Raw genomic sequence first — 14711 nt, 5'->3', positions numbered from 1 at the left:
GGAGTTTTTCTCCTTCTCCCCTGACAGTCATTGACAAGATCATTTTGTATTTGCAACTGCTCTCACTGAAGCGTGGAGAAAAGGCCCTGTAAGGCCAGAAGGATGAGGGTGACTTCTCTGTGAGGATTTCTATTGTCATTGCTATGGCAATAATAGTCACTGTAATTTTCATTCTGCTTTTCTATGGAGTGTCTACTTTGAGGAGCTTAAGGCTATGGAGTTTTGGGTCACATAAAATCAAACTAGCATAAAATCATGCTTTGTAATCTTGCAAGAGTATTTTATAAAACTGTAAAGCAAACCTATGCAACAAGATGAACATAATTACCAATGCAGGTCACTTGACTAATACAATTATTTATGGGATGCTAATAGCTTTTCAGAGGCTTTCAGATACAGTGTCAATTTGACATCCTTCCTCTCTTCCCCCACCCCCGAATTGCCAGTTTTTCTCCCCAAGGACAAGGCTTATCAATTGGGGAGGGGGAGGAATGTAAATTAATTGCAAATTAGCTCTCAGAAGTCGTCAGGTAGTTCCTTTTTATTATCCACAATTAAATCATACAGACAGGAGCCATGCCTTCTATGTCATTTATGCACACCCTTATCTCGCAGCACGCTCTGCACCGTTAGATTCCAGTGTTCCTAGCCTTCAGACAGCCAGCATTAGGGACATCAAACCCTTCCACAGCACGACTCTGCGGAAAAATCCCTTAGTGAATAAAGCGGGGCGCGAGGTGCACGTGTGATCAAGTGCGGGATGCAAAAAACCTCCAAGAAGGGCCTCGAGGTAGGGAAAAAGACAGCTGGAGCCAAAGAAAAGGGAATGGAGAAAAGAGATGAAAATGAGACAGACAAGCAAGTGGGAACAAAGCAAGCGACTGCACTGACTAAAGAGAGAAAAATCACAGAAGCAGACAAAAAAAAGAGAGGCAACACCGTGCACCTGCAGCGGCGCCGACGGACGGCGAGCACGCGCGGAGGAGCGGGACTACAGCTCCCAATGTCCCTTGCGGCGCCACCTCCCCAGGAGCCAGTCTCCTGGGCAACCCCGCTAAACAAGATGGCAGCCCCCGAAAAAGGTCTCCAGAGATGGAGAATGTTTTGTCTCCAGAAAGGGTTGTACATCCCACGTTCTGCAACCCAGCCGATGCAGTGGCGCTCAGATAAAGAGCGTCACTATTGGTCTAGTCCCATGGGGCCGAGGGCAAAAGGCAGCTTCAGCAAAGCCTCCTCCTACCTGCTCCAGCAGCTCATTCACCGCCACCAGGACTGGGACGCGCACGGAGGCGACTTGGAATCCTCAGAGTCCTCAGAGTCCGAAATGCTGAACGTGGAGGTGTGCTTTCCCCTTCCCCCTCACTCCCTGGCTTCCCCGTTCCAGCCGTTGGCCCTGCTGCCCCAACGGGGGCTCGCCGGGCCCTCCTTCCCCCACTGGACTCCCACCCAGGGTGAACCCTCGCCCCGGCGCCCCTTCCTGAGGGCTCCGAGGCCCCCTTTTTGCAGCCAATTTCTGTGCCGCGTTTCTTCACCTCCTGCCTTTAGTATGTCCAAATACCTCCTTTCTGGTTCACTAACTTAACGATACACAGCATCGTTAGGAAAAGTATCTGTGTATTTATATGGGAGTTAGGGCCTTAAGGTCTTCAAAATTACATTTTGATACAATTATTACCTTATAGTCAATAGGCAGAGTTTGTCTTTGGCATCCCCCAGCACCTGTCTTCATTCTCCTTCTTCCAGGGGGAAAATTACTCTCTTGAATAATCTAAGTGTTCCCTCAAAGACCGAATGACTTAAGTTTCATATATGCCTTAGGTAAGCAACGCAGACACACTCCAGAAGGGAGCAACAGAATGTTCAAACTGCAAGTTCACTGCAGGAATATTTCAGGATGTCAGGAGTGTTCCCAACATTCCCACTTGTGCTACTTGGGATGGTGGCTTCACCTTTCACATTAATACGAATTTCCAATTTTCTGCAATACTTCCTCTAACCTCAGTCCACCACCCCAAGTCCACTTCTTTTTCACACTTACTATCTTCCTGTTCCTTTGCAGTCCTTTCCTCTTATTCCCTTTCCATTTCTCATTGCATCACTTCCTTCTTTTAGCTTCTAATACATTGTTTACCTTCTTTCAAAACCATAAGTTGATCTGTTCCTTTTCAATACACAGTTAAGTTTTCCTCTTTGTTGGCTACCAGGAAGCTCAGAATCAATATTTGTCTTAATCTCACAGTTTCCTTTATATTAGGTTTTTCTCTTCCCTTTCCTCTTCCTTAGAAATATAAATTGTTTCAAATTTTTTTCAGAAGTAGATATAACAGGTGGAAATAAAATGTTTTAATATCCCCCTGTTCTGTGTATTCACTGGCCTTACCTCTTGGCATCTTTGTGTCTTTTCCTAGTCACCTTTCTTCCTTGAAGCCAAACATGATATGCTGTTTGTTATGTCTGTTTCTTTCACAAGCTCCTTTTCTGGCTGCCTTATTCCCCTCTTTCTAACTTGCAACATCTTTTGTTACTCTGCTTCTACTATTAACTACTTCCACTCTCCTATACTTGGGTTCCTCTTCTTTTCTAATGTTTTTTGTTCACTTCCAACATTTAGCCCACTTTTGTTCCCACCCTCATCCTTCATTTTTTCATTCCTTGTCTACACTCTAATTTTGCTTAAAGTTGGCCATAGAAAGTTACTACTTATTTTGTTCATCATTTGTTGAGTTACTTTACTGTTTTTAACAGTGACTATCACAAAACTGTAGCAGTGTTTTTGCAACTCTGAAATGTTTATATGGTTTCCACCAGATTCCACCCAGAGGAATTCACAAATGAACCACCAGTATATGTTATTATTCTAATTAACACATGCTCTTTGGCTACGGAGTTCATTAGTATCATTGTTAATCTGTCTTCAGTAAGCCATTAGCAAACCATAGAAGGGTTGGCTTGAATTAGAGATTCCTTTCTGGCTGGTAGGATGTGTGTAGAAAAAGTTCATTATTTCTTCCATTCACATTCAAAATATTAATATTATTTAAACAATATTTTAGCTTTTCATAGTATTAAGTTTTAATATGCTGAATAAACTGAGAAGTTTAAAAAAATTTGGACATTCATGTTTAGTGATTTATTTTCCATGTCTTAGCCTGGTTAAGAGTTTGATGGTCATAATGATTACTGAGTGCCTACAGTGCAGTTAGCCTCAAACTTCAGAAGCCTTAATGAATTTGAGGGAGTTAGTATAGACCAATTGTTAAAAGCGCTGTCTTTGGAATGAAAGATTTGTAGTTGAGACTTGGTTCTGCCTGTTAATTGTGAGATCTCGAACAGTTTACTTGACTGACGTGTCTACGATGCATCCATAATGTGGAGAATTGTGAGAATTAAATGAGATCCTCTGTGTAAAATGCTTAGTGTAATATATTGCTATAAAGTTACTAAAACAAATAGTAACTTACATGTTTTATCTGCTAACTGCAGCTCATTAAGCAATTTTGATTAGACTTCATTGAACAAATTTATGGAATGATTGCTGTATAGGAAGCACTCTTTGACTCTGTCTGATCCCCAAATCTGATTCATGAATATCATTCTGTGCCAGCAACTTAATGTGCTACTGATGGGATAGTTATGAACATCAAATTTAATGAGAGATTGTACTAAAGTTCTTAATATAGTGTCTAGTAAAGAGGAGGCTCTCAAAAATTTATAGATATAATAAATAATAGCAACACTGATGATAGGAGAAGATGAGAACAAGATTGAGGATATACACAGTTCCTGCTGTCAAAGAATGTGAGTAAATCAGCAATTCGGCACTTGTAGTGATATATACAGAGATGCATATGGATGACCCCTTGATTGCGAGGATCATGGGAAGTAGGCTCTTGTCTAGGTGGGGAATGGTGTATGGGCAGGCAGATGGCAACCTTTCCTGCTCAGGAGTTACAGGTGAGAGCAGAAAAGGCAGTCGAGGTAGGAGCCAGACTGTGCTGGGCAGGAGCATGGACTTCAGGTGCTGCTCTGATGGCCAGGAAGAGTCAGATGGGAGGAAAATAAGACTGTGAAAAGGTTCTATCAATTTCTAAAGGAGGGGAGTAAAAAGAATCTGATTGAAGACAGTGACAGTGGGAATGGAAAAGAAGCTAAAGATAAACATTTAAAAACATTTAGAATGGAACAGTTGCTAATTGAATATTAATCTAGGATGACAGGCCTATGCCATGGACAGGGGAAGGAGAGTCTTACGTTATTATCTCTGATAGGAACCACGGACAGATGTTGCTGTGCGTTAAGGAATTGGCTATAGAAACCATTTGCCTGGAAATAAGGAAAGGGGTCTCAGCGTGGGAAACCTAGAGATCATTAGCATTGGAGCCTATGAAGTCAGCCAGGAAGAACAGGGAAGGGGGAAGACCAAGAACAGAGCCATAAGGGTACAGGTATTTCAGTGGCAGCAGATGAAGAAGAATCAGGGAAGGAAACTGGGAAGAACTGGTCAGAAAAGTAAGAGAAGAAAGAAGAGCTGTCTGGTGGGGAGGCAGGGCAAGAAAGAGTCTCAAGAACATGGAAATGTGTTCTGCTGCCAATTGGTTAAGTGGGAAGAAGCCTGAAAAGTTCTCATTCACTTTGCTTATTTGAAGGCGACAATACTGCCAAATGACAGGAACTTCAAGGGAGGCAGGAGGGGCTTGCTGTATGGAGTCTTGCCTTGGGGATCTGGGAAAATGCTGACAGTGTGGCCTGACTCCCTGTCAGTAGCTATGTTAGAAATCAGGCATGCCCACTATAAGTAAGGATGGAATGTCTTCTTATTTCTAGGAAATGGGGTTGGGTGGCATAAGTGAACTTCAGATGTATAGATGGAAAATTTGGAAGGGAAGGGAATGCTCTTCCACCTCCATTCCTAACTTTAGAAAAGTAAAGATATTTCCTATTCTATGAACAGGCTGATTGTGTGAATGAGTGAAACAGTCAGATGTGGAATTTCTAATATCATCAGAGCACAGTAACTCTCACTTATTGGAAGCACTTTGGTGTTGTGCTAAGAGCTTTATAGACATTATTTTTTATTCTTTCTAAAACACTAAAAGACAATATAGGGAGGGAAGATTCTACCTATACAGCTTTAATAGCAGGGTCTGTCAAATAAACTGAAAGCAGGCAATTAACATGGAAAGAAGTATACATATTTATTAATTTTTACTATTATACGCATGCGGCATTGCAGGAAAAAAGTTACATGTGTGAATACTCGCCCTCTCCCCATGAAACAGTGAGATTAGAGAGCTTTACCATGTTAACAGGGAAAGGGGGAAGGGATGTAGGCTACTTAGGGGAAAGTAGCGTCTTAGAAAGATGATAGTTTGTGGCAAAGTTTGTCTGCGTGTAGAGTCAACCACTCTTCTCTACTATGATAAGGGTCAACCTGGCTGGTTGATGAAACTCCCAGGGAGGGGATTTATGACAATTCATTTCCTTTTGGAGGATCTGTCTTTCAGTAGATAAAAGGAGTTCAGAGAAAGCCTTTCCTTACATTTGCTGTTTTTCAAGTGTCTTCAGTTCAAAGCAATCAGTACACCAAAGCAGCATATTTTAGAATGGTGTGTCTAGAACTCCTTCAAAGAAAATAACATTTCCTAGTTATAGATGAAGATATGAGGCTCAGAGAAAAATTTACCTCCCCAAAGTCACAGATCCAAAACGGCAGAGCTGAGGTTCAAACCAAGTCTGCCCAAAGTTTTTGTGCTAGCCCCATGCTGACAATGTTCCCTGTGCTAGTGGAAATTGTCTAGGGAAAGAAATTGTTAGAGTAGCACCAGCCTACTTACTTATATCCTCAGTACCAATGGCCTGAGCTGCAATACTGGTGTTGGATTGATACAGAAGTCCTGGAAAGAGAATATTTTGCCATTATGACTCATATGCTTATCAGTGGTGACTGATATGATTACTGTACTTGCTACCATCATGCTGATGTCAGTGTTAATGTGCTGGTCATTGTGGAGTTGAAAGAGTACAAACTGACTGTCTTCTGTCTGTTATTATTAGGGAAAGGGCATGTCAGGCTACTGTTGGTTCATGGGATATCTATAGACCAAGAAGAACCAACCTCCTTATGGAAATGATTATCATTCTTTTAATAAGTCTTGTAAATTATAGGAATCTAGCAAAATTAGCCAGTAGGAATTAAACTGAGGGCCTGTTTTCTCCAACAAGAATACCAGTTTTAGAGAAATAATTGCCTTTATTTGATGTAGCCTTCCTTTGGACATGGGTAAGTAGTTGAATGTGGAATTGCCCTGAGGTCAGACACATGTGGGTTTTCATTCATGCTTTACACTCTATCACATATTGTCTATGTAGTTTTAAGCAGGGTAACCTCTAAGCCTTAGTTTCTTCATCTGTAAAATGGAGATAAGAATACCTACCTCAGGGCTGTCAGAAGGATTAATGAGTTGATTCATTGAGAGCTTGTACACGGTGCCTGGAATGGAGAAGCATTCAATCAGTGGTAGCAGTTGCAAGTAATACTGATGTTTCTGTAACCACTGTGTTCACCCAGTTTCGAATACCTAATACAAGTGGCCACCTGAAAAATCAGTGGCAATAAAAACATTAACTTCCTAATGGGAGTCCTTTCTTTGTTCACTTCTCTGTTTTGTTTTGTTTTGCAGGAGGAATTTGATGGAGTCCTGAGAGAAGAGGCTGTGGCTGAGGCACTCCATAAATTGGGGCGCTCAGGCCCTGGGACTGAGCAAGTCTACCTCAACCTAAATTTATCAGTGAGTATTACTTGTTCACCATTGGCCGGCTATATCTTGAATTGGCCAGACTGTGTCTGTTTCCTTTGGTACTCATTACTTTTGTAGTGGCAGCAAACCTCAGGGCCTTGCATTTGATGGAGACTAGTGACTAGAGAGCTTTATATAAATATTAGACTTCAGAGAGCACTGGCTAATACAGTAATCAGCCCCCCAAATTCCTGTTTCCATTCTGTTCACACTCTATTTCCTTCATCTGTAGTCTATATTATAGTAATCAATGCTTTGCTTCCAGGAGGTTGAATTTGATTCTGTAAAACCAGTCAAAAACCTTTAAGAATTTTCTCTCTGATCAGTGAAAGAAGCACTAAAATTTATATCTGAATCCAAGATAAATTGGTACTGACTTTCCCCTTGAAGTATGTGAAGAAGTAAGTAGCTTTGAGCTGTATTTTACTTTCCAAAAATTAGCTGTCACTGAAGAAAAAATAAATCTATTGTTATTTATCAATTTTCAAGATTTCAATCTTAGTCATAGAGTAGCACAAAATCTTGGTTCCAATTTTATCATAAAAGAGGCTTAAGAGCAGACTGCTCAGAGTCCACCTTCTTTTGCTTCCCAGTAGTTCTAGAAAAGTAACTGAACTCTTTTTGCTTCCTTAGATTGTAAAGCATTAAATATTCCTTCTAGATCCCCAGAGTAAATGTAGTTACATAAGTGAAAAAGCACACTGAAATTTTACTATAACACCATGACTTGCCTCATTCGTGACTTGGCTAGCTCATTGCAAGAATGTCTGTCTTGGAATGGATTAAGAAAATGTGGTATCTATACACAATGGAATTTTATGCAGCCATGAAGAAGAACGAAATGTTATCATTCGCTGGTAAATGGATGGAATTGGAGAACATCATTCTGAGTGAGGTTAGCCTGGCTCAAAAGACCAAAAATCGTATGTTCTCCCTCATATGTGGACATTAGATCAAGGGCAAACACAACAAGGGGATTGGACTATGAGCACATGATAAAAGCGAGAGCACACAAGGGAGGGGTGAGGATAGGTAAGACACCTAAAAAACTAGCTAGCATTTGTTGCCCTTAATGCAGAGAAACTAAAGCAGATACCTTAAAGCAACTGAGGCCAATAGGAAAAGGGGACCAGGAACTAGAGAAAAGGTTAGATTAAAAAGAATTAACCTAGAAGGTAACACCCACGCACAGGAAATCAATGTGAGTCAATGCCCTGTATAGCTATCCTTATCTCAACCAGCAAAACCCCTTGTTCCTTCCTATTATTGCTTATACTCTCTCTACAACAAAATTAGAGATAAGGGCAAAATAGTTTCTGCTGGGTATTGAGGGGGGGAGCGGGAGGGGGTGGAGTGGGTGGTAAGGGAGGGGGTGGGGGCAGGGGGGAGAAACAAACCAAGCCTTGTATGCACATATGAATAATAAAAGAAAAATGAAAAAAAAAAAAAAAAAAGAATGTCTGACTTGGATTTGAATTAGTGAACTATTCAAGGAATGTTAAACTGTTTTCACCTGTGCTTCATGGCATGTTTTTCAAGGTCAGCACAAAAGGCTATACTCTTTTGTTCTTGTCATTTTATAACATTTTATGGATGTCTCAACCAGTCAGGCAGTAACATGCAGGGAGCACCCTGTGCATATTGCACTGTGTTAGACATTGGAATGGTACAATTCCAGAAGCTAACACATCCCCACACAAGTCCCTTTCAATCAATATTCTCCTTATGTATGTAGTACTGTGCCTTAAATTGATCTACCAAAAAAAAAATGTAAATCTTTAAATCTTATTTCAGCCAGAGGGATTGGATTTTAGCTTATTTTGCCACTGACCTTCTTACATTTGTGATATTACATGTTGAATGACTTGGCCTTAATAACCAATCTTACTGAATACACTTTCTGGTTCAGTGGCTTTTTTTCCTCTGTTATCTTACTTATGTTACAAGTTGTATTTTACTTTCTCTTATTATTTTTGTACATATCTTCTTTCTAACCAAAGTCATAAATTTCTTAAGGGCATGATATAGCTCCATTTCATCACCCCAAGCACAATGCTGTTTTGTACATAGTAGATATTCAGTATTTGTTTATTGTTATTCATCATTGCTGAAATCATTGAATAATCATCAGTACGTTATATGAGAACTTACTTATAATGACTCTTCACTCATTGGCTTTTTTCTAATTCACAACACAGCTTCAGTAGTGCAAGTCTTTGTTCAGAGGATCAAATTCCTTCCTAACTCCCTTCTCTCAAAGCAAAATTTTCTGGAATGATTTTTGGATGAGGATTCAGGTGGTCAGTGACTTCAGGCTGTTTTCATAACTCTCTGTAATTCCGTGTTCTTCATCTCTGAGTTGAGGATAATCTGCCCTACAGATCTCATAGTTGTGTTTGATCTGCTAAGATTATCATGAAAGAGCTCTGAAAATCAGCCATGTGCAAGTGTAGGTAGCATTGTTACTAATGATCTCCTGATTAAGTGTGAATGCTCTAAAACTTCATTTAAATTCTAGACATTTTCTTTTTCTTCTAGTAGATAAAAGCTTTGTCTTTATTGCTATTATGTATTTTTTATATAAAACCCTGCTCTAAAGGTCTTCACAAACACTGCTTTAATTTGCCTTTTCATGTTTTATGTGTTCTTGCTAACAACACTAATTTCCTAAGCTATCATTTTCTTCAAAGGAATGCATTTTTAATTTTGATGGGGTCTGTAGTCTGTTTTGAGATCCTGTTAGCGTAGGCTTCAGTTTTTGTTCTCTTCTTTTATACTCTTGAAAGAAATTCTGCATTTCTTTCCATCAACTGTTATTTCCAGATGTTGCAAGAAGGTTTAGTACTAACCTGTTAAAGTGTTATTCATCTTTTATTTTCTTAGGGTTGTGATCTAATCGACATTAGCATTCTGTGTACATATGTTCACCTACAGAAGTTGGATCTTTCAGTGAATAAAATTGAAGGTATGTAATTAGTATTCTGGTAGATTGATCACTGAATTATTTCCAAATTTAAGTGTTTCATTATGTAACATAATTTAACAATACCAAACTTGATATAAGTGATTTGTAGATCAGTTTACATACTGATCCTTTACTTTCCATACCAAAAAAACCCCCAAACAAACGGGGTAGTGGGTGGGGGAAACCAATGAATTGAGTGAAGAAAAAAGTCCAAGCCTGCAATATTATGATGTGGTTGAGATTCACTCAATGAAATTGAAAAGTACTATATGGAATGTTTGCTTTTTTTTTGTTTAAGAAATTGATCAGTAGCTCTTCATTACTTCCTAAACATTTGATGATTCATTCATGAAGATGAATTAGGGGCTGGTGGAGTGGCTCAAGTGGTAAAGCATTGCCTAGCAAGTGTGAGGCCCTGAGTTCAAAACCCCAGTACTGCCAAAAAAAAAAGTATCTTATGAAGATAAATTAGTCTTTTTTTCCTCTAATGGATCCTTTATTTTACTTTTACATTTACATTCCAGTTCTATTTCTGTTATTATTTGAGCACCAGGAATCATAAATACATTTTTTTACTATTTCTGTGTATTTATTAGTTCTATATATTTGTTATGATTCCTCATTCACATTTAATGAAATTAGTCCTACAATCCTCACATTTTCTTCAAAACTCGATTCTTATTTCTGATTTTCTGATCTTATTTGATGTTAATATGCATATTAGACTTCTAGAGAAGTGAGCAAATCATTATTTTGACCTGCTTTCTCCACTGACTATCTTTCTACTCACTTTTTTTACCTTCCTTTTTAAAAATGACAAATGTTGCTGATATGGTGTCTCTGTTTCCTTTTCTGATCCCCTCCATATAACTCTAATAATTAAAATTCACTCCTTTCAATGGTTAAGAAGCATTCTAACCTGTTTTAATTCTTAACATGCTACTGTTTTTTAAAGACTTTAATTTTTTTTCTAGTTTTATACACTGTTTTAGAAAATGAGAAACAAGTACATAAATTCAGTGAATATTGAGGCTCAAAAGCAAATTGTGCATGGACAATATTGTTTCATCTATACTGCCCTGTTTTCCTCCCCCAGGGTTATTTTAAAGAAAATCTCAGATTATGATGTTCATAGCATCAGAAAGAATTTTCTTGAGTTACTGACAAGAGCACTGTGTCCATTCTCCACCTCCAGGGTTTATTTTGTTTACTGGATAAGAAATTGCAGCATAGTGACAGACTTTGACAATGCTTAGTACTAACAAGGAAAGAGACTTGGCTTCCCATCCATGCCACTTGAGCAACAAGCCCACAATCTGTGGTTGAAACTTCCCTCTTCTGGATCCCTCTTCATTAGTCCTATGTGATCAGTTTTATTAATCATCAGGTGTTTGAGAGCCTACTATATGTTGGGCACAGTATATTTTTTTTTGTTCTGGCAGCCTTGTTGATGTTCTGATGTAGACCAAATTTAACTTGCATCAGAATCACTTAGGGAGTCTGTTAAAACACAGATTACTGGACCCCACCCTCAGAGTTTGTAATTCAATAGATCTGGAGTGGGGTCTAAGAATTTTCATTTGGAATAAGTTTCTGGGTGGGGCTGGATCCGCTGGTTCAGGACCACACTCTGAAAACCTCTGATGTAGACACGAGGTGCTCCTGCCATCTGGTGGACAAAAAGGTCACTGCACCGAGTTTGGACTTTTCAGAGAAGTCTAGCAACCCAGACCAGGGATTATTTCTGTCGTGATTTTAAAATGTCGGCTGTCTACAAAGTATGACATATACTCACCATCTCGGTACTAGTACTAGCTAAGTACCAGTTGCTTCTTCTGCTTTAAGACAGATATCCACGGTACTTGCATTGCCTGCTCACAAAAAGGTGGGCTCCAACAGAGGTCCTGGGGCCCAATGGAAGTTGATAGAGTTGAGACTACTTCTGACAAACAGCAGCTGAGCTCAAAGTGGAGAGACAGACATAAACCATATGGCCTTTCTTTTCTTCTTAGGTTTTTTTCTCTCACAGGGAGTCTACTTTGATTGGCTTTGTTAATTTCTGCCAAAATTGTATTGTCTGTCTTAGAACTATGTACATTTAGGATATGGTTTTGTTCAGAGAAATAAAATAGAAATCACTCAGGATTTTCTGGCATCAGGGGCCTTGAGAAAGAAAGATGCCAGGAGGCCCTCTCACACTGCCTTCCTCACCTACGCCATGCCAGGGTCCTGCTGCCCATGGAGTGCATGCCCTGGAGTGTCTTGTCTGTATGTGTCTGTGCTGCCTAGAGAAAGGTAGAAGCATTTTGCTTGGCTTCAGGTGTAGAAGCTCCATTATCCCATTAGGACCCATCCTCTGAGGGGTTGTAATAGCTCCTGCTATGCTTTGGAATGAGAGATAAAGGAAGACACTATTGTGGTTATTATTATCAGGTGGAGAAATGAATTATTGGTAGTGACAAGGCTGTAACCCTTATTGTATAATTCTTCCTGATCTCTTCTTTTCCTCATTCATTCTGCTACCCCAAAGTGCATCAGCTATAAAGTTACAGAGAAAGGCAAAACAGTGTTTTGCAAGTTCTATGTTTTATATGTAATTCTATTCTGAGGCTCTATGAGCACATAGTTTTTTACTTATTCAAATTTCAGGGTATTTGCTTATGGTAAAATGCAAAATTCAAATGTAATTTTGAACCAATCCAGAGTCAAAGTACTATAATAGCAATGATCTAAATCACTTCAAATAATTAATGAGATTTAGGATTAAATCTCACTAAAGCAAAATTAAATTTACAACAAAGAGAGTTCCCTAATTGTGGCATTTCCAATCTTCTAAAAAGACCTAATTCAGTCATTTAGAGGCTAATTATCAGGAGGATTATCTAAGGCTTTAGTTTCTCATCCTTTACTCTGAAGCTCGCAATTTTTGAAGCCTTTAGGCATTAGTAGATCGTGGGAGAATGAGTGGGAACAAGCAAGAGGCCTTAGCCATTGGTTACTTGCTGTCCTGGAAATAGGTGGGCACACCCTGCGGAAGAAAGTCATATTATTGGCTCAGAGAGTTTTCTACGCTGTGTTTTCCTTAATTTCACACATTCCTGGTTTTATTAATTTGACTCATCTGGAATATTTAAGATATACTTGCAACTGGCATAATTTAAAAATATTGTGATGTAGTGTACCCTGCTTTTAATGACTTTTTCTAATTGTTTAATTGACTTACCTGTTTTATATCTATGTTCTTCCCTCCAGATTTGTCTTGTGTGAGTAGCATGCCTTATCTTCTAGAACTTAATGCTTCTCAAAATAAATTGACTACATTTTTTGATTTCAAGCCACCCAAAAATCTCAAGGTACACCTTATCACTATACTAATTATATATGTTAAGTGGTTTTCAAAGTACAATAAATAAGCAAGATAGCACATTAGAATTCAGAGAAAATAAGACATGGGGTAAATGGTATAAGTGTTTGAATTGAAATAAAAAGGAAGTGTTTATCATTTATTTTGGAAAAAGGAGATGGTCTATCAAATAGTCTTTTTAGGAAGCTTTGCTGAAACCTAGTGTTCAAAGAAGTAATGTCTTTCTGTTCTCTTCTTCATATTCAAATAGAAATCACTACTGCATTTCTTTTGTTATAGCAGAACAATTTTATCTGAAAGATTAAACTTTGTCCTCTGTTTTATCCAGTCTTTACTCTTTAAGAAAATGGTACATTCAGATCTGTTTTTTCTTCTCTGCACTTGCTTTTGTAATTCAGAAGCAGAAATGTGAACAGTGGTTTGGAGGAACAGTTAGCTGTAGGGTGGTATGTCACCTACTTCCATGTATATACCGATCACCTGTGGTTCTTGAGAAAATGAGATTCTGATCTGGCAGTTTGGAAGGGAGCTTCAGACTATGACTTCTAGTCTAGCTAGATGTTGTGGTTGCTAATGCTTGGATCATATTTAGTAGAGAGGTCATGGAGTGGTGATTCCCAAATTTTCTGTACATTGGAATCAACTAGGGGAATTATAAGAACTTCTGAGGTCTGGATCCCACTGCCAGACTCTAGTTTAAGTGGTTCAAGGTAAGGCCTTGGCTTTGGACTTGTAAATGTCCTCCAGGGTGACTCTAATGTGCTAACAAATTTGAGAACCATTGCCACAGAGTTTATGATTCCTTTCCTTCTGTTGGATTCAAATATTTAATTAAACAGTTATTTTAAGAAATGAACATCTGCCATTACCTTTTATTATCTTTTTATTTTTTTTACAAACCCAGTTAACTTAAATCCAAATTATTCTACTGAGGCTTGCACAAATATGAAAATCTATTTGAAACCAAGAATTTGATGTTCTTCACATTGACATTGAAACACTTTAATTTTTTCTATTGTTTCGCATCATTCCATTTTTATCAGTCCTGTGTTTTTCTCTTTTTATGTTTTAGTTATTCCTAGGGTGATTATCCCTTTGTCCAAATAAGCCACATTAAGTGCCTATTTGTACTTAGCGAGGGACTGTAAAGTCTCAAGGTTATCAAGACTCGTATTTGCAGAGCAGTTTAGATTTTCCTCTGCTGCCCTGTTCATCTTGCTCTGAGCCCCAGGGCAATTAGTCATGGTAACAGCATGACTCCTGGAAAAATCTTCCATGGAGTTTCTTAGAATCATCCCTACCTTGTGACCTTCCTCAAAGACCCCACAAACCAACAAACACAAATCATATACCCCTTCTTTAAGGTTTCAACTTGTTGAAAAAATAAGAGCAAATATATTGTTAACTTTAGAGTAAGTGCTTGCAAAGTGCCAGACTGCCCTAATGAGGTGTTTCAATCCTGTGAGAACTCTGTAGGGAATGCTTGATTGAGGCCTTCTGGTGTTTTCATTGCATCATCTTATTTAATCCTCCCAAGAAAGCTGTGAGCCAGCTGGTACTGTCCCATTGTACAGATGGGATACTG

At 38.8% G+C, this 14711-nt stretch overlaps 1 protein-coding gene across 1 annotated transcript in view; it reads left to right on the top strand.

Annotated features, from left to right (window-relative positions):
* The first annotated feature begins 1055 nt into the window (after positions 1-1055).
* Positions 1056-14711, top strand: part of Lrguk (leucine rich repeats and guanylate kinase domain containing) — an 84328-nt gene continuing 70672 nt past the window's right edge. The window contains 4 exon segments of the mRNA XM_074062774.1: positions 1056-1339; positions 6681-6788; positions 9681-9762; positions 13015-13115. Coding sequence (XP_073918875.1) covers positions 1064-1339; positions 6681-6788; positions 9681-9762; positions 13015-13115 — 567 coding nt within the window. The 5' untranslated portion in view covers positions 1056-1063.

This window comes from Castor canadensis, chromosome 2 (assembly GCF_047511655.1).
Source record: "Castor canadensis chromosome 2, mCasCan1.hap1v2, whole genome shotgun sequence".
Lineage (NCBI taxonomy): Eukaryota > Metazoa > Chordata > Mammalia > Rodentia > Castoridae > Castor > Castor canadensis.
Note: the sequence above shows the minus strand (reverse complement) of the source record. Positions and strands in the feature narration are given on the sequence as shown.